The sequence below is a fragment of the Camelina sativa genome, chromosome 4, assembly GCF_000633955.1.
Source record: "Camelina sativa cultivar DH55 chromosome 4, Cs, whole genome shotgun sequence".
NCBI classification, from domain to species: Eukaryota; Viridiplantae; Streptophyta; class Magnoliopsida; order Brassicales; family Brassicaceae; genus Camelina; species Camelina sativa.
Genome location: NC_025688.1, coordinates 18,373,627 through 18,396,118, shown reverse-complemented (window position 1 = coordinate 18,396,118; position 22,492 = coordinate 18,373,627). Strand labels below are relative to the sequence as shown.

General features: G+C 37.4%; 5 protein-coding genes across 10 annotated transcripts; 4 read left to right on the top strand and 1 right to left on the bottom strand.

The window, feature by feature from the left end:
* On the top strand, positions 2,897-4,017 carry LOC104784020. Its single transcript, XM_010509102.1, has 4 exons — positions 2,897-3,253; positions 3,334-3,555; positions 3,785-3,871; positions 3,979-4,017. Exons 1-4 carry the CDS (start codon positions 2,897-2,899, stop codon positions 4,015-4,017), a joined length of 705 nt encoding a protein of 234 aa, XP_010507404.1.
* On the top strand, positions 6,527-9,044 carry LOC104781072 (transcription factor GTE6-like). The gene is made up of 8 exons (XM_010505663.2): positions 6,527-6,796; positions 7,019-7,207; positions 7,314-7,391; positions 7,821-8,045; positions 8,153-8,251; positions 8,329-8,387; positions 8,476-8,626; positions 8,707-9,044. Exons 1-8 carry the CDS (start codon positions 6,680-6,682, stop codon positions 8,878-8,880), a joined length of 1,092 nt encoding a protein of 363 aa, XP_010503965.1. The 5' UTR covers positions 6,527-6,679; the 3' UTR covers positions 8,881-9,044.
* Positions 9,112-11,041, top strand: LOC104781071 (general transcription factor IIF subunit 2-like). Its single transcript, XM_010505661.2, has 6 exons — positions 9,112-9,411; positions 9,772-9,880; positions 10,137-10,267; positions 10,358-10,426; positions 10,512-10,658; positions 10,788-11,041. The coding sequence occupies exons 1-6, from the start codon at positions 9,196-9,198 to the stop codon at positions 10,893-10,895; spliced, it is 780 nt and encodes a 259-aa protein (XP_010503963.1). The 5' UTR covers positions 9,112-9,195; the 3' UTR covers positions 10,896-11,041.
* Positions 11,417-14,697, top strand: LOC104781069 (RNA pseudouridine synthase 5-like). 4 transcript variants are annotated; one of them, XM_010505656.2, is made up of 14 exons: positions 11,417-11,572; positions 11,653-11,713; positions 11,799-11,826; positions 11,913-11,959; positions 12,046-12,136; positions 12,282-12,447; positions 12,640-12,724; positions 12,847-12,931; positions 13,038-13,113; positions 13,214-13,281; positions 13,381-13,450; positions 13,863-13,947; positions 14,200-14,295; positions 14,428-14,697. In XM_010505656.2, exons 1-13 carry the CDS (start codon positions 11,470-11,472, stop codon positions 14,282-14,284), a joined length of 1,050 nt encoding a protein of 349 aa, XP_010503958.1. In that variant the 5' UTR covers positions 11,417-11,469; the 3' UTR covers positions 14,285-14,295; positions 14,428-14,697. The 4 variants fall into 4 exon arrangements, with proteins under 4 accessions (XP_010503958.1, XP_010503961.1, XP_010503960.1 ...); XM_010505659.2 differs by having other exon boundaries at positions 14,190-14,295; XM_010505657.2 differs by having other exon boundaries at positions 11,509-11,567.
* On the bottom strand, positions 14,576-22,223 carry LOC104781070. 3 transcript variants are annotated; one of them, XM_010505660.2, is made up of 6 exons: positions 21,954-22,223; positions 21,484-21,867; positions 19,650-20,792; positions 18,343-19,416; positions 15,957-18,004; positions 14,576-15,359 (listed from the first exon to the last, which is right to left on the bottom strand). In XM_010505660.2, the coding sequence occupies exons 2-6, from the start codon at positions 21,686-21,688 to the stop codon at positions 14,847-14,849; spliced, it is 4,983 nt and encodes a 1,660-aa protein (XP_010503962.1). In that variant the 5' UTR covers positions 21,689-21,867; positions 21,954-22,223; the 3' UTR covers positions 14,576-14,846. The 3 variants fall into 3 exon arrangements, with proteins under 3 accessions (XP_010503962.1, XP_019100288.1, XP_019100289.1); XM_019244743.1 differs by having other exon boundaries at positions 14,576-15,372; positions 15,970-18,004; XM_019244744.1 differs by having other exon boundaries at positions 14,576-15,922; positions 16,520-18,004.

The window sequence follows — 22,492 nt, the reverse complement described above, 5'->3', positions numbered from 1 at the left end:
ATGATAGGACGAGACACTATTGCAACTTGACCAATTCAACCTGACCGAGTAAAAAACCCCCCATTATAAATACATGTCCACATTATACGCACAAACAATTCACTTTAGTTCCCATGAAAGTGTGAACTAATGAGGATAAAATTGGCGTGATTGTTGGATTATTATTGAAGTTTTTTTTAGTGTATTAATGTAAGCAAAATGTAGGGTTAAGTAACTTGATGTTAGGTGATATCTTTGGTGAAGAAAAAAATATCTATATTATTATTTTGAAGTATATTTTGTGTTATGCCTTTAAAGTTTCGGTTATTTAATTTGTTTTATTTACAACATTAACCCCTAAAACAATTTCATAAATAACATTGCAGATAAACTCAAATACTAAACTTTCTTAAATTGACCAATATTTGTTACATTTATTGCCATAAAATCTTAATAACATCTATACATTCCGATTTTTCCAAAAACAATTCTACCCATTAAAGTTTTAACCCATTAAATCTCCAAAACTATTTTTATGGATGCTAAAATCTCTCAAATTTAAATGACATACAACAGATTTTCCATAACAAAAGTTTACAATCTCCATAATTATATTAACATTAATAAATTTTCTAAACCGAAAATCCAATTTTAGAATGATTTAAAAACCAATATTCACAAATATTTAACTTTAGCAAGAAGACATACATTTAATTCAGTATATATTTTATTTAGAAACTGAATATTGTTTGGTAATAATATAAACAACTAAAATCGGAATACAATTAAATTTCGCTTTTATTGGTCTCGATAAAAGACTCCTTCCTCATCAAGCATATTTAGATATATAAATATCAACTTCAAAAACTATACAAAACATCTACAACTAAAACCTACAACCTCATATCTAAAAGAAAAATGGCTGCAAGATTTGGTTTTTTGAGAGATGTCCACCCTTACAAGACAGCGTGGAACATACAAGTGAAAGTCTTTCACTTATGGCGTCAATACACAAGCAGCACTGCGGAAACCTGGAGCTGATCTTGGCACTGTAAGAATCACACAAAAACATAATTTCTATTATTCTCTTTTATTATTCACATGAATCTTACTATGCTGCTTTAATCATTTCAGGGAATGAAATCCACACATCAGTCAAAAAAGACATGGTTACACGGTATGTTTGATTATTTTTTTTACGCAAAAACTTATTTTAATTATTATTTTTTCGTAAAAACTTATTTTGATTTTGGTGAGACGGGTTGACATTAATCCCATATAGGAAGTTAAGTGGAATTGTTTTTTTTTTAAAACAATTTTAGATGTGTACCAGGAGATAAATGTATTACTAGACTATACATATACCACACGGGTTAAAATCTTGAAAACACTACAAAAATCATATACTTTTAATACTTATATCAAATACCTGTAAATTTTTATATTTTTAAAATGAATAAAACAATAATAAAATAACAAATAAATATAATATAAATTTTAAAATTTTAAAATTAAAAATATCCCGCCGTGTACCGCGGGTTAAATCCTAGTTATAGATATAAAGATATACACTTTGCCTCCTCACATGTTCAATAAGATCATTGTAACCAATCATAGTGTCCATAAAATTTTGTTTGTGTTATTTTCCACGAGCGATGAAATTAAGGAGTTCATTAAAACGCCTACATTACGTATAAGTAATCTTCTTTTATCAACTTCTGTAGTAGTCTGCATCTTTTATCATCAATTTGTAATTATCCAGAATCTTTAATTTAATTTTTACACAACTTCGTCAATACTATCCAAGTGTTATCAAAGTGTTTGTAGACTGGTGTTACAATATTAGATTAGAGTTCTTAATTAACAAAACATTCATATTACTTCTTTAAACTATATAAATTACTACACCATATCGTACTCAAATTTTTTTAAAAAATATGGTGGTTAAGTAGTTGAAAACACTAAAAATATTTATGCACGAACGCCATCATTAGTTATAAGTACATGTGTATATTTGAATGTAGCGGTTTCAGTAACCAGTTACACGAACATTATGGACCCGTTGATTATAAGAAATATATCTTATATAAAGTCCTAAACCAGAAGAAATATATATTTGACGCAGCGTGGCGAACTAGCGAGTGAGTCAGTGACCATCTCTCGGTACGAGGTTGAATGGAAGTCCGGTACGGCTCCGGTGTGACGACCCTATGATTCAGGTGTGTGAAGACCGTGATGAGTTTAGTAAAAATATAAAAGGCGTCGAATCACACTTTCGAGCTGCGATTGTGGTGCGGCAAGGTCTCATTTAATATATGATTTACAATTTTACCCTTATTCAAGAGAAGAATTACAAAGACTCTAATATATATTTGACGAAACATTTTTTTCTAAATCATCGTTGTCGAATCTTCAACACCATCATCGCCGGTGATTTTCAGCCACCACCATCATCGCCGGCGATTTAGCCACCACCGTCTTCTGTCACCATCATCTTCTCCATCATCAGCGCCTCTTCATCATTGTTGTCGTGTTTTTGATGCGTTCATGCTCTAATCGGTATGTTTACTTTTCTCACCAATTCAAAAATTTGAGTTTTAAGGGTCTTTGATCATAAAATTGTAGTAACTGACATTGACATTCATTAACAATTTTTAGTGGTAATGGATTTATAAGGTTTTGATTGAGTAGGTTAAATTTGATATATATTGCATACCATGTGTTCGACTAAATGTCTAAATAAATTCTTTACTTCTTTTTAATGTTGGGTATTGGTTTTAACATTATATTGTGGACCTATTCTACAGTATCATGATTCAAAATTTGTTTCTCTTGATTCTAATTATGTCTAAAGCTTCAAAATTTGTGTCTTTTGATTCTAATAATGTTGTTTTCATAAGTTGTAGAAGGTAAGAGAATGACAAAGCAACATAGATCGAAACAATCTACAGATGATCCAACTACTGATAGCAAAAGATTTAAGTGGCCGCCTAATTTGGCTCGTGGGCACTTGGAAATCTGTGTAGAAGAGAAAAGGAAAGGGAATTGGCAAAGTAAATGCTTAACAGAAATTGGTAGGATGAACCTTAGGGCTGAGTTTTTTAAAAGGTTTGGGTTAGACTGGAAATATGACAAGTTCAGGAATCGTCTAGACACCGTTAAAAGACAACATGAATCATACAAGCGGGTTATACCTGATTCATCTGAACTGAGATTCTGTGAACAAACTGGAGCAATCGAAATGCCTTTTTCTTGGTGGGAAAATTTAATCAAGGTACATTCTATTAACTAAAGTAAACTCATTTGTATAATCTATTTTAGACTAATGTTTCTGTTTGTCTCTCTCCATTGTAGGAAAAACCTGAAGCGAAAACTCTTCGTAACTATCCCATAAGAGATATTCCACTTATTGAACAACTTTTTCCCAAGGAGACAATTTCAGTTGGTGATGATGGTTGGCAACACCATGATGGAGCAAGTCATTTGCCTTTTGAAGCAAATTTTGTTAAAGATATTGAGCTTAACAACTCTCCCGAAGCTCAAAATTCTGAACAACCTCATAACAATGGTAAGAGGGTAAGATCCAAACAACCTAAATCATCTAGAAAGCAGTCCAAAGAAAATCAGTGGGATCGAGTCTTAGATCTTATTGAGGACCAGGGAAGATTTTTTTATGGGAGGTAGAGAGAGCTTTTATACGTACAGTTCTGCTGCATGTGTTAAGGTGCTTGAACAGATGGTATTTCTTAACAAACAAGGTGAGTTGTATTGGGCTGCCCTTGTGTTTCTTGAAAAAAATGAACAGAGACGACAAATCTTCATGACACTTCCGGACGAGATAAAGAAGATAGAATACCTAGAGAGAATGACGGGAAAAAAAACTCGTTCCGAGGTAAGTTTAAGTTTAACCTTATACATTTTTGTAGAAAATATAATGAGCCATTAACCTTAGAACCTATTCTCTAGCAATCTACTTTTGTATGTTTACCCTGTTTATAGATGAGTGACAACAGCAAAGAGATTCATGCTTCTACATAGTTCACTTTTGAGATTCATGTTGATCTCCGTATGGTTGATGCTGAGAGAGTCGGATGTGAGTATCCTAACTATTTTTATCTAGAGATTGTTCTCTTATGACTGTGAATGAACGAGCTGAATTAGATGTTCTTAGTTTTTATCTGTACAGTAGTGTGAACCATTTTATGGCTCTGTTGGGTATTGATTGTGTCTGATTAAGAATATCGTCATGATCTGCAGTTGATGTCCTCAAGGCAATAGCTGTGGACAAACTCTTTTGAGAATTGTGTTTCATTCCTTCTACAATTTTTTTGAATTTTAAAATCTCTTTTTGTTGTAAAGACAGTTTGTTCAGAATTATATTAGTTTATCACTTTATCTACTTATAATTTTATTTTAGAATGAAATTTAGTTACATATATCATTAATGTATAAATCTAATTCAAAAAATGTTTATATATTAGTAATATTCATATATTATAAATTAAATTAATGTCAAAGGAAACTGAAAATAGAAGATAATATAATTAAAGGTTAATTTAGTAATTTTGTTTTCTAATCACACTCAAGTTGTATCCCAATCGCTCTACCATTCAAAAATATGATATAACCGCATCGCACCCGAATCGGACTTCCATTCACAATTTTACCTAATCGCATCGCTCCCAAATCACATCGCACCCGCACTTGAATCGTAATCGCACACGAAACGGACTACCATTCGGGGCCGTAGTCGGAGGGATATAGCGTACAAGTGGAAACAGTCAAAGCTCCTTACCTCATATTATTAATCATTCGAATCTAATTTGTAGTATTATACAGTGTGACCCACTACCTAAGAACTGCATTTTTTTGTTTGTCAATAAAGTTTCTGATTTTGCAGTTGATCCTTTATTAGCTCTTGACAAAGCTTCATGGACCCAATGGTCCCATCCCATCTGTGCATACATACGCAAAGCAGTTTCATGTTCAGGCTATTGTCTCTGTTTCTCCTTAGTATTTCCAATTTGGTCGATTAAGATCCAAATTAAACAGCAGGTAAATTTTACGAGGGGAGCAAATGTAAAAAGTGAAAAGCTAAGGTGGAGCTATTAGTTTTTTCATCGACCCCTAAGGCCTCTAACCATGGATTAAGGTTCCCCCATATGAACTTATAGAAGGCAACACTCTTGGACATGGAAAGCTCTGCTACATCTCCGACCTCTTGCCAACCTTTTCCTGAAATGTGATGTGGGAAATGGCAAGTCGGTGAGTTTCTGGTTTGATAGGTGGATCCCCTTTGGTCAACTTATCCATTTTCTGGGTCCCTCAGGCCCGACCCGAACATGAATCCCTCTAAACAGTAGTGTGGCATCTGCGTGTTCTTCTAATGGTTGGCTCCTGCGTCCAGCAAGATCGCCCCAAGTAGAACAACTGCACATCCTTCTCACAACAATTCAACCCCCGTCCCTAACCTCTGAACAAGACATTTTCTTTTGGAGTTCAAATGGGGAGGAGTCCGGGGTGGTAAATCCCGCACCAACACTAACGATTTTATCCCCATGAATGTTTTCTGTGAGTCCTCACATGGTAAGTAGCACTCTTTTCCACACATTGTATTCCCAGGTTATATTGCAACGGTTAGTTCCTCTATGGCATGAATCTTGGGTTACGTTGGTTAGAAATGGGTGAATAATTGGCATTCTCATATCTTTGTTGTTGTGGTTACATATATAAAATTTTGGATCATTCTCCTATCTGCTTCTGATCGATTGTTATCTTAAAAAAATCGATTCCATTGCCGACTAGGATTCTTCCCTTTCGGGTGATGTGGCGGATAGGACTTTTTGGTTGAAGAGATTTGGAGATAAAAGCATGTTAGAAGACGACATTACGTGACAGGTTTGGAGTAAGCAAGGGCTTGCAGTCGGATTTTTGGCAGGATATCGAGACCGTAGTGTATTTGGAAACTTAAAAATGACTATGTCTCGTCTTCTAACATGCCTCCATCCAAATTTGGTTTGTGGATTGCTTCTTTCTTTTTTGTCTTCGGTTTACGCAAGTTAGCTTTGATAGCTTTGCCCATATTCAGCTTTAGTAAAAACATGGATTGACTTCAAACTTAGCTTGGGAAAATACGAATTACATCCTCAATTAGACAAGGTCTGGTGTCCAAAGAAGATAATTAATGCAGCAATAGTACTCAAAAAGCTGTACATGACTCCCTCTCAAGTCTCAACAACTCATGTACTGTTGCAAAATCATACATTGTCATCCAGAGCCTACAACTATAAATAAAAGAAATATTTACCAAATTTGAACCCAAGCACAGACGATAAAATAGAAATTTTCTTATACTACTAAACCCCCCACATATTGGTAAATTATGGGAATGCCCTTTAATATTATTATTTTCTAATTATTTTTCTCTTCAACTCAGCGTTTAGAAAACTATTTGTCGTTTTCCATCCCAAAAAACGACAGGTAGTCCACCAGCCTCCCTAGACCGCCACACGGCTCTTTCCTTTTGTACAGAGATACACAGTATCCACAACCATCGTCATCGTCATCATCATCATAATTCTCATAACTCCATAGCCATCATTCTTTGTTTCAATTTGTTCTTTTTTTTTTCTCGGGGGATTTTTTTTTTTTTTTTTTTTTTTTTTTGGTCGAAAAACCTGTANGGTCGAAAAACCTGTAAATGGCTGACTCAGAGGCAGAGTTAGGTCATGCCGCCGGCGAAAATTCACAAGGTTTCACTGTTGACAACGAGTGCATCAGCAAGCGCGTCGACGAGGTTAAAAATTGGGTTGATTCGGTAATATAAACTCTTCTCCTTTTAATAAGAGTTACTGATTCGAAAACTTATTTATTTGTCTTTAGGGTTTTTTAACGATCCTGATTGTATTGTCTTTCTTGATTCTGAGTTTGGGTATTTTTTTTTTTCGTGTTAATTATGAGATTTGGTATGGAGATTTTGATTTTGGCATAGGTATATAATGTTAGATTCAATGGATGGTTAATTTGGTTGTGTTTGCAGCTTGCGGATAAACTGAAAGAGGTAGAGGAGTTTTACGCGAGCATTGGTGTCACTATCGGGAAAGATTCAGAAAAAGGGAGACATGTGGTTGGGATTAGGAAGATTCAACAAGAGGCTGCACGTAGAGATGCTGTTGCTGCTAAAAGAATGCAGGACCTCATGCGTCAATTTGGATCTATCTTCCGTCAGGTTTATATATATATATATATAAAAAATATATCATCTTTTTTCACCTTGAGTCTTCTTCAGCAAGGGTTTGGTTTGATTGTGTTTTTTTTTTTTTTTAAATTTCCAGATAACTCAGCATAAGTGTGCATGGCCATTTATGCAGCCTGTCAATGTTGAAGGTCTTGGTTTGCATGACTACTTTGAGGTCAGCTTTCTGATTTTCCTTGTTGATTTTCTTCTTTTGGTATAACGTATAACTTTAAATGCCTTGTTAGAGCCTACCAAAATTTCACCTTTTGATTCTTATTTTGGTAGCACATATTACAGTTGACTTAGTAAACCTCGGAGCTACCAGAATTTCATCTTTATTTATTGTTCTGTTCTTATGGTATAATTGCAATGTACATCTGACTAGATAGCTGTTGCCTATTAGAGAGATAGCTAGTGATCAATGCAGGTTGAACTTGCGAACACGTCTTATCAAAAGTACACTACTATGTTTTGCTCTGTAAATATGTTTTAAGGTTTTGTGTGTGTGTTTTTCTCGGTCTACATTCTAAGTTATGAGATTATCTTTTTTTTTTACTGTAAGTGGATCTCCTTATAACATGTTTTTTTTTTCTTCTGATTGTAGATAATCGACAAGCCCATGGACTTCGGCACTATAAAGAATCAAATGGAGGGTAAGGATGGTACCGGGTACAAACATGTTATGCAAGTATATGCTGATATGCTGTTAGTGTTTGAGAATGCAATGAATTACAATGAAGAATCAAGTGATGTTTACAATATGGCGAAAAAGTTAATGGAAAAGTTTGAGGAGAAATGGGCACAGTTTCTTCCAAAAGTTCAAGAAGAGGTAGTAGTGTTATGTTATGTTATTATCTTTCACTCTATTTTCTCTTCATGAAGCTTAGCGCCAAGGTTTTTTAAAGTTAGTCAAGTTCTTAACATAATTGATTACAGGAGAAAATACGGGAGGAAGAAGCGAAGCAAGCAGCAGCGGAGGCGCTGCTAGTAAAAGAAGCATCTCATATCAAAACAACTAGAGACTTGTGCAATGAGGTTATTATTTTCAGATATTAGTGACCCTTTTGTATTTTTGACCTTCTTAACTAGTAAACCGATATATTGCTGTCCAGATTTGCCATGCTGATGGCGAGCTGGAGAAGCTAATGCGTAAAGTTGTGGAAAGATGCAGGTAGGCCTAAACACTCTTAAATTTGAACTTTTGGGTCCTCTGGTCAATGTGTCATTTTTACTCATACCCCGGTGAACGATTTTGACAGGAAAATCACAACCGAGGAGAAGCGTAGTATTGGGTTAGCATTGTTAAAACTGTCTCCGGAAGATCTACAGAAAGTGTTGGCTATAGTTGCTCAAGCTGACCCGAGCTTCCAATCTAGAGCAGAAGAAGTGAATATTGAGATGGACGTACTGGTAAAAGTCTCTTACTAAAAAGCTACCATCATTAGTGTTTTCTGGTTCTTTTTTCTTAGCTAGTTTTCTTTGTATGGCAGGACGAACCAACACTATGGAAGCTAAAGTTCTTTGTGAAGGTTGCGTTGGAGAATACAATAAAGAAGAAGAAAGAGGAAGAGACAAAGAATTTGATACAGAAGAAAGAGGCTACAAACAAACGAAATGCGACTAACAAGTTAGCTGAGAGGAAAACAAAGCGGCCACGCCAATGAATCCACAATGTGTCAATGTCTCATGAGACCTCCTGAACTGGAAAATCTTCAATGAGATGAATTTCATTTGTATATATATACGTTTTTGTAGTAGTCTTTCTAAGTTCCTGGGTTCTACTAACAATTGACGAATGCAAAATTATAAATAAAGCTTTTGCCCTTTATTTATGATTCTATTTTGGTTTATTTAGACAAGTTTATTTAATTAAATTAACATAATATAATGGGGAAAGCTCGCCTCAGGTTAAGTATATAAACAGCGCTTTGAATTCCTCTTGTCTCCATCGTCTCCTCTGTCTAAGAGAGTCTGAGAAAATGGAAGATGTTAAGGTAGAAGTTAGGGAGGTAAAGAAGATTGAGAATGAGGCTTTGGAAACGGGTTTGGCAGAGAGATCGATGTTGCTAATGAAAGCTCCTTCTCTCGTCGCTCGTTCTCTCCAATCTCTTCCTTTTCCTGATGATCCGTACCGTCCTGACGCTAAAGTCATCCTCTACCTCGATCTTGTCGCTCACGAGGACGAAGAGACCAAAGTACGTTTTTACGTTTTTCTATCCCTCTCTGCATGCGTATCTCGTTTTATTGATTCTTCCTCCTCAGCAATTGCCAATTGGCGTGATTCTCTCTTTTTAGGGATTTGTTGTAACATTTTTGGAAATTTCAACATTTCAGAATCTTGCTTTTACATTCTCATTTTGATCAGAGGTCACTAAACATAGGTTAAGTATGTAAAACCATTTCTGCTAATTAGAGATCTTTCTCTGTTTCCTCTAGATGCTGTCTTGTAGGTTTCTTTTAACTCTCTGCAATTTGAGTTTGCTTTATATGTGAACTTTTTCTTGTTATTCACTTAAAATGTGTGTAAAAACATGTTACTCTTTTGCCTTTCACAGTTCGTTATGGAATTAGCTCGAGCTGAATCTGGAAACATGCCAAGGCGTTACACCTTAGATATGTCTAAAGATTTCGTCCCCATGAATGTTTTCTGTGAATCTTCAGATGGTAAGTAGAACACTTGTCCACACATTGTATTCTGAAATTATATTACTAACGGTTGGTTTGGTTCTTTCTATGGCATGAATCTTGGGTTACGTTCGTTTCATAATTGGCATTCTCATATCCTTGTTGTTGCGTTACGTTTATAAGCTTTTGGATCATTATGTGAAGAATTTAGCATTGGTTTGTTCATTTACACTCCAGAGGTGTACGGTGTACCTGATTTGTTTGACAGTTATGTCTTCAACAATGTTCTTTGTAGGAAAGATGTCAGTAGAAGGGAAGATAAAGAACAAATTTGACATGAGACCTCATAACGAGAACATTGAGAGCTATGGTAGATTGTGCCGTGAAAGAACAAACAATTATATGGGCAAAAATAGACAGATCCAGGTTGTTGTAAAGATGTGTGAGGTGACATGGATTTTCAAACAAACCTCCTCTGCATTTTTTGGATGATCATGTTTCTGGCTTCTTGATCAGGTCATTGATAATGCCAGAGGAATGCATATGAGGCCAATGCCAGGAATGATAATCCCAACGGCGGCTCCTGTATTTATCTTTTCCCAATTGAAAACACACACATTACTGTTGCTTAAGGATCTTGACATTTTTACAAGTCGTTCATTTGTATCAGGACAAGAAGAAAGTCACAAACAGGACATCAGAAATGAAGAGAACAAGAAGGGACCGTAGAGAGATGGAGGAGGTCATGTTTAATCTCTTTGAAAGACAATCAAATTGGACTCTGAGGCAGCTTATTCAGGAAACTGACCAACCTGAGGTAAGCAGAAAGATATTATTACAGACTTTTTTGTATAGTGCTTGATTGAGAAATAAGAAAACAAATACCAAAACCATCAAAGTTTCTGCTGCTTTATGAGTAATGGTATGGAATGTGGATTTGGCGTAGCAATTCCTGAAAGACTTGCTGAGAGATCTTTGCATATACAACAACAAAGGGAGCAACCAAGGAACTTATGAGCTGAAGCCTGAGTACAAGAAAGCCACACAGGAGTAGGTTTGGTGATCAAAACAGGTTTTTCAGGTTTTGGATAATAATTAAACTAAGCAATATCTGATTTTCTAGTAAAGGTTAAGCTTAGTTAGTTACTTTTTATTGTAACTGCTCTTCATGACTATAACAAGTAACGAAGGTTCATTCAATAGTATGCTTTAAATCTTCACAATATTAAAAAATATTTTCTAGTCATGTTTTGTAAAGTAATCTAGTTTCCAAGCTCATAAATCCAAAAGTTATGGCTTTACAAGCTTTAAGAGAATTTACACCAACACAAGTAAAAAGGTTACATGAAGAATTGGATTCGAGAACTATCTAACCAAAACATTTAACCATTGTTTTACTTTTTGACAAAAGAAAAATTCATAACCGAGTTTGGTATATAATAAGCAAAATCTTGAAAATTTGATTATTATGTAATTAGGTTAGGATTGGTCTATTTCGGTTTGGTTCAATATGTTATCCTTCAATTTTTGGGGTTTGATTTGGTTTAATTTACTCGACAACTTAAAAAAACAATGGGTAAAAAAGACATAACAAACAAAAAAAACTCGCACCGGTGGTCCCGGTTAAGATGTCGCCGCCACCGTCGCCGCCGCAACATCGTATCGGATTGCCATGGCCCGAGCTCAACGATGGTTTGCAGTACAAGGATGTCGTCTCATCTTCTGAGTCAGATCTGTCATTCTTATTGCTTCAGAATACAAAAGTTTTGGTTCTTTTGTTTTTGAAATTGTGGAATTTTTTTTGTATACAGAGTTAACGACGGTATCAGAATTCTACTTCACCAAATACAAGAGCTCAGCTCCATTGCTAGGGTTCTAATCTTCTTCTCTTCGTCTACAATATCGTTTTCACGTTTCATTCTTTTAAATTCTTTTTTTTTTTTTTTGGTTTTTTCAGGTGGATTCAACGAATTCAAAACGGACAGGTTTGCTCTTTTATAACACATTTTTGTCACGCTTGATTCTGGAGAATTTTGTAATTTTATTTCTTGTTATGAAACGTTTTTTGCAGATACAAATTGATGGGGAAGCTGTGAAAGATCCAAACACAGTTCTTAGGTTCAGTTTTACTACATTGATTTTTGAACATTTTGACGAATTGTTTAGCTTTTGTAAAGGTGTTTCATCTTTTGTTTCTGCCTCAGGAGTGGTTCCAAGTTAGTTTACCATAGGCTCCCTTGGAAGGAACCTGACACGCCATACTCGCTAGATATTTTGTATGAAGACGATGATTTGGTAACCTCCTTTGCTCTGAACAAAACATAGACAACTCTTGTTATGTTGTTTAAATTTTGCATTGTAATAATATCATTTTGTTCTCTTAACTTTGTTCTCAACTTGCAGTGATGTGTGTGTATTTGGTGGATTTCATATGATGCAGATCGCTTTGAACAAGCCTTCTGGACTTCAAGTATTGCCAGGGGGACTTTTCCAGCAACGGACTTTGTTGACGCAGTTGCAGTGGTGGTTTGGTAAAAAAGATACTTCCACCGGTGCACGTGAATTACACCCTGTCCCTGTACATCGACTAGGTAGAGGAACATCAGGTTAGTAGTGTATAGACTTTTTATTTGACCAACTAAGATGCTAGTGTATTCTCTGCACCTTGATAAATAATTACACTCTTCACTGGATTTCTCAGTTAACATTGCGAAAGCCTTCTTTTCTATTAGAAAATTGTTAAGATATGTTGTTTTCAATTTATTTCATTTGTTTGAGTGGATGGATTCTTTTTTCAGGTATACTTCTCTGCGCAAAGACAAAGCTTGCAAAAACGAAACTGGCAGCTTATTTTGCTGAGGGAACATCTCTTGTCGGGTCCAGGTAAGTTCAAACATCATTTCCGGCTTTATTTTTGTCTCAGCTCATTCTTGAAAAGATTCTTGGTCTTTATATATAGGGTACTCTCAATACTTTCTCAAGAATTAAAGTTTTTATTCTTACAGTAACTTGGATCAAGATTGTGGAACCGGAAGAAAGCTTTCAAAGATATATCGAGCACTGGCAGATGGTTTAGTTGAAGAAGATGAGGCAAGGCCATATTATTGTTTGTGCTGAGAATGCTATGAATATACATAAATATGCAACTGAAATAGCGTCAGTGGACATGATCCTTCGTTTTATTTACATTTTAAAGGTAGTAATCCAACAGCCTATCGGAGTGGTTCGATATCCCGGGGTCGCAAAAGGATTATATGTTGCTTCCCCGGAAGGTTAGATCTACTATCTCCTACCATTAGCTAGAGTAACAGAATATTCCACACTAATTATGATTTGTTCTCACTCTATAGCTTTTTTTTTTGTTTTCGTCAGGCAAATCTGCTTTCAGCAAAGTAGTTGTTCTGGAGAGGGACAGAAAAAAAAATTGCACGTTAGTTAAGGTGTTCGTCTGTTCCATCTTATTTCCAGTTTCATACGTAGAGATAGTAAAAACCAAAACGAAGTTCTTCTCACAATCACCTGTTTTTTATGCAAAACAGGTAGAGATACAATCTGGAAGACCACATCAGATCCGGATTCATCTTGCATACATTGGACACCCCTTGGTAGGTAAAAACTCTGTTTCCTTCTGGTCTGTCACAGGTGTTGAGCTGGTATTTTGTGTGGTTTGTGGATTTATAGTCCCTCATTATTATAGTTAGCAGATGATTTCTTGCAGCTCTAGTTATTTATCAATTAGGCAATTATGGAACAAATGAACTGCTCTTGTTGGAAAACTTTAGTAAAACACTTAATAAAAAAGAGATGGTATCATGTTTTGATGGATAAAAAGGCCTTACTCCCACTTGATGATTTAACAAGTTATAATTGTGAGCCTACATATAGTTACAGTCTAGGACATGAGTTGCTTATGGCATAGTCTAGGAAGACTTTTGCTACGCATAATGTTAATAGGATCTCAGTGCAAGTCAGCAAACATGAACCTTAGATACAGGTAGCTTACGTTCTGATCAAAGTGCAGGGGACCCTCTTTATGTTGCGGGCGGACAACCAAAGTGCTTTGATACAGATCTTGTAGATGATGCTGCTGCCTTTGCCGAAGATGGGTACGAACTCGGATCACTTTTCTTCCTACTTACATTTTCCAATACGTTTTCTATATTCCTTGAGCTGTGAATCCTCGGAAATCAAACAATATCCAAGCTAACAAATGTAGTACAATGTAATCTTACAGCCTAGGTAGTTAAGTAGTTTCATGTGGAGTGTAGATTGGTCTGAAAACTAGATGCGATTATCTGTTATGACAAGTCTCGTAATGGTATTAATTGATAAATGCACTATGCCTGAGTATATTGCAGGGGGTACAGAAGCCAAATCAGTCTGTTCCTGGGGATTGTGGATATCATCTGCATGCTCATCAAGTGGAGCTACTTAACCTGTTGAACACTCGTAAGGTAACACATGTAGATCATACTTAAGCCTCAGTTGTCTATTAGTGGCTTTGCAAAAGTTGACAAGCTTTTTACCAGATCTCTCAGTCCTTATATCTAAACCACCCGATTGTTCGTGTCCTTACCATACTGCAGGTAGTAAAAATTGTAGCTCCGTTACCAACAATTCTCCAAACAAGCTCCGAGGCACAAGAAAAAAGTTTACCTCCTGCAAGTTAAGTTGAATGTTGCATTAGTCTTTCACTGTACAACATTAGACATGCTTGTTCATCAAGTGTTATCCTTCTTGAAAAACATAGAGAGAGCTAAGCTTAGCTCTTAGCTCCCTCTGTTATTATCAGCAATATTACAAATACAAACATCAGCTATGAATTTTTCTGCAGGCACCTAACTTAAGCTGAACCCAAAAAAAAAATGCCTATATTAACTGACATTCTAAATTAAAAAGAAAAAAAAAAAGGATGTTAAAGAGATATAATACAGATAGGATGGACAAACAAAGAATATGCCAATCCTCCAAAACAAACTAATCATGACCCTAAGAAGCTTTGAAATCACGTGGCTGCCTCTGCTACACCATTTAACCCTCCTATGTTACATCCATCCTTAGCACTTGAGGCCTCTGCTCTATCTTCGTTATGCTTCCCAAAGCTCAAAATCCCACCACCATTAACATCCAGCCGAATCTCTTTACCAACTTGCTGCTTAAGATGCAAGGAAAATGCTTCAGGGCAACTTGCAAGCAACTTGGCTGACTCTGGCAAAGATGTGAGCCCGGTTTGAATTCTGTTGCCATCCCAAAAACCGTAGCTCGTAATAGGAACATTCTGAAGGTGTTGCTGGTTAATGTAATGAAGTCTTATATCATGGTCTCTGCTCAAGGTTGATGATGACCTGACACTTCCACAAGGATTGTGTTTTTGTTTTATTCCATTCTCATCAGCTGTAAGTACTGTGCCAAAAAGCTTCACATCACCATTCTTATCGAGTCTCTCAGTATCAGACAAACTAAACGAATGGCTCCTGCTATGACCAGATCTGCCCTCTTTATGGGATACTGCCAGAAGATTAGGAGCTGAACTAGTACACTTGTTGAGTGAGAAACCTTCACCTGTACGTTGGGTTTTCACAATCAAATCAGATTTTGACCTACTTATCCTGCTCGGATCTTGGATGGCTGATCTCTTGGGAATTTGACAAGATTCCGCATAGTTTGCATTTAGATGACCATTCTGCTCAGGGTTTACATGTCCTATCACCTGAAGTTGCCCATCCAATTCCACATTGTCCTTGGAAGACTGCCAACCCAAGTCATGTGTTTCGACAGCTTGTCCAACAAGAGAATGTCCAGATTTGCCCTCTGTATGGCAATTTGGATTTCCTCGTGGTACACTGACACCTATAGGGTTTTCTGTACACACCTCAATCGGAACATGGTGCAGACAGTCAGGGTACTTGAAACCTGAAGGTGCACTTTCAGGTTCAAGGCCAGAATTTCTGGTTCTGTTTGCAGCTTGCATCACTCCATCCTGATTCTTTGAACTAAGTTTAGGGATTGCAGAACCTTGATCTCCTGAGCCCTTTCGTGAGCTTTCTGCAGGGGTTTCCACAATAACATTGGAAAGAACACTTAGGCCACAATACAAGGGCTCAGAAGATACNAGATTAGGAGCTGAACTAGTACACTTGTTGAGTGAGAAACCTTCACCTGTACGTTGGGTTTTCACAATCAAATCAGATTTTGACCTACTTATCCTGCTCGGATCTTGGATGGCTGATCTCTTGGGAATTTGACAAGATTCCGCATAGTTTGCATTTAGATGACCATTCTGCTCAGGGTTTACATGTCCTATCACCTGAAGTTGCCCATCCAATTCCACATTGTCCTTGGAAGACTGCCAACCCAAGTCATGTGTTTCGACAGCTTGTCCAACAAGAGAATGTCCAGATTTGCCCTCTGTATGGCAATTTGGATTTCCTCGTGGTACACTGACACCTATAGGGTTTTCTGTACACACCTCAATCGGAACATGGTGCAGACAGTCAGGGTACTTGAAACCTGAAGGTGCACTTTCAGGTTCAAGGCCAGAATTTCTGGTTCTGTTTGCAGCTTGCATCACTCCATCCTGATTCTTTGAACTAAGTTTAGGGATTGCAGAACCTTGATCTCCTGAGCCCTTTCGTGAGCTTTCTGCAGGGGTTTCCACAATAACATTGGAAAGAACACTTAGGCCACAATACAAGGGCTCAGAAGATACAGCAACAGATGTTAACACACCTTCATCAATTTCCATTGACAGTAGGTCATTGCTCTTGCTTTTTCCGGCAGCCTGAGACTGGCTCTCAACAGTATTAATGTCTACCAAATCTCTGCAAGATTCTGAAATTAGACCCGGTAAACCACCATTGATATATGCATTGTTCACGGGATTACTACCATCTTGCATATATGTCAACCCATTCTCTTGCTCTGATCTACTAAGGTCGGCTTTCACATTTGCAGAGCCTGAATGATTAGCACCATCCTGATTCATATTAAAAGGTGATGTAGGAGAATTCATATCCATCTTTGCACAAACTCCATTATTGCATATGCCAGAGTTACTCTCCATAGGACAAGGATCTTCCAAATCGCTTCCACCACCCTCATTGCCATTATCAACACTTACAGATGTGCTTACATTTCCAGATCCAGACTGTATAAATTCCAACCCAAGACATTTCCGAACTTTGCTAAAAAAAACCCTACACTGATCCGGAGACCTTGATCCGACATACCTCGATATTGAAGCAAAATTCTTGCCAAATAACGAAAACCCCTGTATAAAGGCAGACCTCTCATCATCTGTCCAATGAATAGGACCCGTTTCCCCACAGCTCTCTTCCGAACATGAGTCATCTTCTTCATTGCTGTTCTCATTATGTAGAGTATGAGATATCCGAGGTTTCTTCACAACTGGGTTAAACTTCAGATGATCCATAAACCTCTCTCTCGAGCTCACGGAAGTCCTTAAACAAGAATTTATTTGCTCTGATGACAAAGGACCAACAGCTAAAACATCTGCACCAACAGTTCTCTTACGAGGGAAATCAAAACTGTAGGAGCAACCTTCAGAGTTATTTCCATCGTGCTGCAATGAATTAGAACTGCTGCAACCTCTAAGGGTGATCCTTTTGGATGCGATCGGCCTGGTTGGTGCAACCTTTCCAGCGTTTGCTGCTGCTATAACGGAGACAGACCCTAAAAGATCAAGAGAGGCAGTCCCCATATCACGTTTCCATTTTTTCCGTGGCGCCAACATGTAGGTATGCTTCCCTTCCTTACCATAAGCACGCTGCTTCTTTATTTTCCCGAAACAATCAGACTTGTGATTTTTGTAGTAGTAATCAATACAGTCCGCAGTTGTCTTTTGTTTAAGATATGAAGCAATCTTCTTGAAATCCTTCCCATGCAATGCTAGCATTTTGAGAAATATCTCTTTCTCCTCTGAGGTCCAAGGATTAATCATTGTTCTTTCCTTCTCAACGTCACATGGATCTTCAACCAGTCCATTGCTAGAGATAAACCTCGACATCACCCTCTCTTTCTCATCCAAAATCATAGCAGGCATTCTCAAAATGTCTCTAAAAGGCTTTAGATGGGTACCCGGAAGTAGCTTTTCCATATAACTTACAAGTTCAGTTGTGGGGATTACACTATCCTTTCTTGGAGCTGCACATGTAGAGTAAAACAGTTATTAGCTTCAAAATTTGATGAAAAAAAAAAAGACATCAAATTTGATCATTATCCCAAATTGTAGATGTTTTCTCTCAAGAATTCACGCCCTTGACAAATCACACATTTCAAGTCCTTACAACTAAGTCAGTATTTACCACAGGAAAAGCGAGAAAAATTAAACAGAGTTAAATGCTCTACAGAAGGACATACCAAGACTGACACCTTACTATGACAATATAAAAGCCTAATTTTATCCCAGACAAAGAAAAACCACAAAAAGCATAAAGTACCAGAGTAGATAGAGGAGAGAAAAAGAGATTTGAAAACTTTACCTGAAGAAGAGAACCTCAGGCGTACAGGTTGGGGAAGCTTCAGATATCCTCCATTTTTTGCATTCGGATATAGTTCTGTTTTTTTGCTAGACTTTGATTGGTACTTTGTTGACGCTAGCTGATGCAAATCTTTCTTCCATGAGAGCTGAAACGCTTTAAACTGAAGGAGCAAAATTTTCTCCCGAGCTCGCAAAAGCTCCACCCTATCTGCAATTTTTTCTTTGACATGAGAATCAAACTGCGTATGACATATGCTAGGGAATCTTGAGCCATCAAACGAACAGAAATTTCTTGGAAGCAAATCATTGAATACTCCAGAAGATTCACAGGCATATTTCTTATTGGAAGAATACAACGTAGCACAGAGTAAGTCCTCTTTGGAGGCCATGCTATCATCAGCAGCAGAGAGCTCGATAATTTCCTGATTGACAAAAGCAGGTGTGTTAATCTCTTTGGAAGAAGCAGCTGCCTTCATAGACGGCATGGGCAGTAAATCTTCATTGCTTTCGACAGTGGCAAAAGATTGGGATAGGGATTTAACTTCTCCAGGATTATCTTCAAAAACATCCACAGGAACCTTGGCTAAACCGGACTGATGAACAAGAGATCTCACCAGTGTTTCAGCAACAGAGGGAGCTGCTACCTTAGGACCTAAAATACACGAAGCTTCCTGCTCCTTGGGCACATTTGCATCTCCCTCACAAAAGTGTGAACTGGGTCCAACAACATGGCAGTGTCTTCCACGTTCAAGCTTTAGTGCCCTATGTTTGTTTTCAAGGAGATCAATTTCCGATTCAGTCATCTCCACAGCTTTCAAAATTTCACTTTTCCAGGAAAGTAATCTGTTCATTGATGTTAATTGGACAGAACTGGAATCCCCTGTACCAGGATCATCAGTGCAAAGCAACTCATTGAGCAAACAGCCAAAACGTTCCATTGAGATGTTATCGAGCTCCTCTATATTGATTGGAAATTGTTCAAGGTGAAAACTAGATACGGGACTAGGTGAACGGCATATGTTACTGACATCACAAGCAGCTATAGCCGCCTTCGCAGATGATTTATCTGCAAACCCTGCAGACACACACAAAAACAAAATTACGTTACATTGTCCCCTGCAGAAGATATGGAGCGAGTGTATAAAAAACAAGTGGGAAAAACATGGTAGAAAGAGAAAGGGAAATCAGTGTCTACAAGAACAGATACATGGAAGAACTCCAAGTAACAGGAAAGTAACGCAGGTAACTCCAAATAGAACAAAGTTGAGAATAGCATGCAGAAGGAAACATTAACAAACTGTACCATACCTGGTGATGAACTGCAAGCTACAGAGGATGGCGTTGTAGGGGAACCATAATCTGGAACAGTGGCTGCTGTAGGACTTTTGTCAGCAATATTTTTGTTCAAAGAATGCAGTTCCTCTGAACCGTTCTCCAACAATGTTGTTCCATCTTCATTTGTGTTAACATCAACTCTCTTTTTCTCATATTTTGCAAGGCCCTCACCCCACCCGAGACGTTGTTTCTTTCTAGAGCTCATCTCCTCAGAAAGATGAGTAGTTGTGGCACAGGCAGTAGCATCTCCTGAAGAAGATTGAGTCACAGTAACAGTTTTAGGAAGAGCCTCAGTCTTCCGATCACTGGAGTCAACAGCCCCCAAGCTTTTTAAGCTACTTGAATGACTAAAACCTGAACTCTGAGATGCAAAACTCCCAGAACTGTTCCACAGTGGAAGTTTCCCAATTGCTCCCAGAGCACTCTCCTTTGCACATTTCCTAGCACCGTCTAAATCACTGATACCATGTAACCTATTATCTTCTTGCGGGTCTTTCAGATGAAGTTGTTCCCAAGTCCCCTCCAGCTCTGCATTGAGGATTGGGGGATCTAATGAATTATCATTAGCTATCCTTCGACCATAGATCAAATCATTGCATTGCTTTGCTGGAGAACAAACCTTATTGCCATAATTGTTCTCCGACGAAGGCCGTTCAAACAAGCTAACACAGTCAGAATGAGGATCTGAAGGAAGTGATAGCCTTTGATCTGAAAATTTCTGCTCACTTTTAAACTTCAGTGACCGTACTGGGGTATAGACCTCAGTGTCCGGGTGATGAGCAGAGTTGGTTGGATCGAAAGAGTTCACGGCAGTAGTATGAGTATCAGAAGCGTGTAGCGGCCTTTCATCAACTGACCTCCGACCATTTCTAATACCAAATGGCCTCTCAAAACTTCTAGATGATCCGTTGCTCATCTCCCATGTATTGCATTTCCATTCCTTCTGGCTTACAGAAACTCTATCATCCCTGCAATTCCTGGTATATCTCCAGTCTCCACGTGATGCAGATGGCCTATAGTAATCATTGTCAAAAATACGGGCACTGGACCGAGAAGATGTGTATCCATGACTACTCTCCTCCGCAAACTGGTGCCGTCCACCCTGCTTACCATGACCTTCAGAAAAAAAGAAAAATTGAAGAAAAAGGAATATGAGAATCAAAAACTAAAGCAAGACCTATGTACATCCAAATAACTAAAAAAAAAGGCATCTCTCCACAAAATTAAATTTTGTCCTTTTACTGCTGGCAAAACATGTAGTATAAGATTCTCCAAAAGTCAGTCAAAACTGAGAATCATCCTAACGAGAAATCAATTTGAGGAGACAAAATAAAAAAAAATGCAACTAAGCTCACACAGGGGTTTCAAAACTGCAAGATGATGATGACCTATCTTCATCCAAATCTATAACATGTAAAACTAAAACTAACAGCAGTTCACTATGTTAGGCTCTAATCTCCGTTTCAAGATTCATGAACACAAAACAAAAACACAATTGAAGCTACAAAAAGTCCTATCTCTATCAAACTATATCTACCTGAGTATTAAAAATTGCGCCTTTCAAGAGTAAACATCATCAATTTCACTTCCTGTCAATCCGCAGAGCTGGGGTAATGCTCCCAAAAAAAAAAACCTAAACTCAATCAATCTAAGAAACAAGGATTTGCCTCTAAATCAATCAGCCCTTTATTTTTTTAAAAAGGGAAAATCCATAGAAATAGAATCTACCAAAAACGGAGCCGGCAGAATCAAAGCCCTAATTAGAGAGAGAGAAAAAAAAAAAAAAAAAGAGAGAGAGGGGACTTACAAGAAGAAGAAGAAGAAGAAGAAGGCCGGCGGAAGTCACCAGATCCCCAACGTGAAAACTCTCGAGGAACATGGTGAGAAGAAGGAGTAGAAGAAGGAGAATCCCTCCATCGAAAAGGCGAATCAAAAGAAGAAGGTTCAGGCCTATCGTGTTTCCTCTGCCTCAAGAGCTCTTTCCGATCCCACGATGCGTGATCCTGCGGCATCAAGTTATCCAGAAGAATCGCATAAGAGTAACCCCTCCCTTTAACTCCAGATTCCCCCCTCTTCCCGTCGTCCGTAGGAAACCCAAAAAGAGATAAGGCTTCGAAAAAAAAAAATCAAGAGCGCAGCAGCAGCAGCTGAGGGGGAGGAAACCAAAATCAATGGAAGGCTTCTTCTTCTTCTGATAAACAAAAAAATCAAACTAGGGTTTCGTCAATCCGAAGCAAACCCAGAAAACAGAATCAAAAACAAGGCGGAGGTGGAAACCTGTAGAAGAGAGAGAGAGAGAGAGAGAGGAGCCCCCAAAGCTGTATTGTATAACAACACTAGTGAGAGAGAGAGAGAGATGAGAGATGAGAGAGAGAGATTTCACCGGTGCTAAAAAAAAGAGAAAAGAGGTTTCCTTTAATTTCGGGGTTGAAGACGAAACCAAAAGTTTGGATTTTATTATATCGGCGATTTCTCTCTGTATATGTATTTTAGCTTAGCTCCCCAGAAAAAAAAAAAAACAAAAAAACAAAAAAAAAGAGAAATATAGAAGAAGAAGAAAGAAGGATGAAAGAGAAAAAAAAAAATATATAATTATCCCTCTCTCTGTGTAACCTAAAGATGCCAATTAAACTCTATTTCATTTTCTTTTTCGCGTCCGCTCTCTTCTTTTTTCTTTTATATATTTATAATTTTAAAAAAAAAAAATTGTAAATATGGCCAAAAAGTAAAAATAAAAAAAAATTGATTTTTACTTTTTATTTTATTTTATTTTATTTGTCTCTCAATCTAATCCATGACTTTGTCTACTACAACGA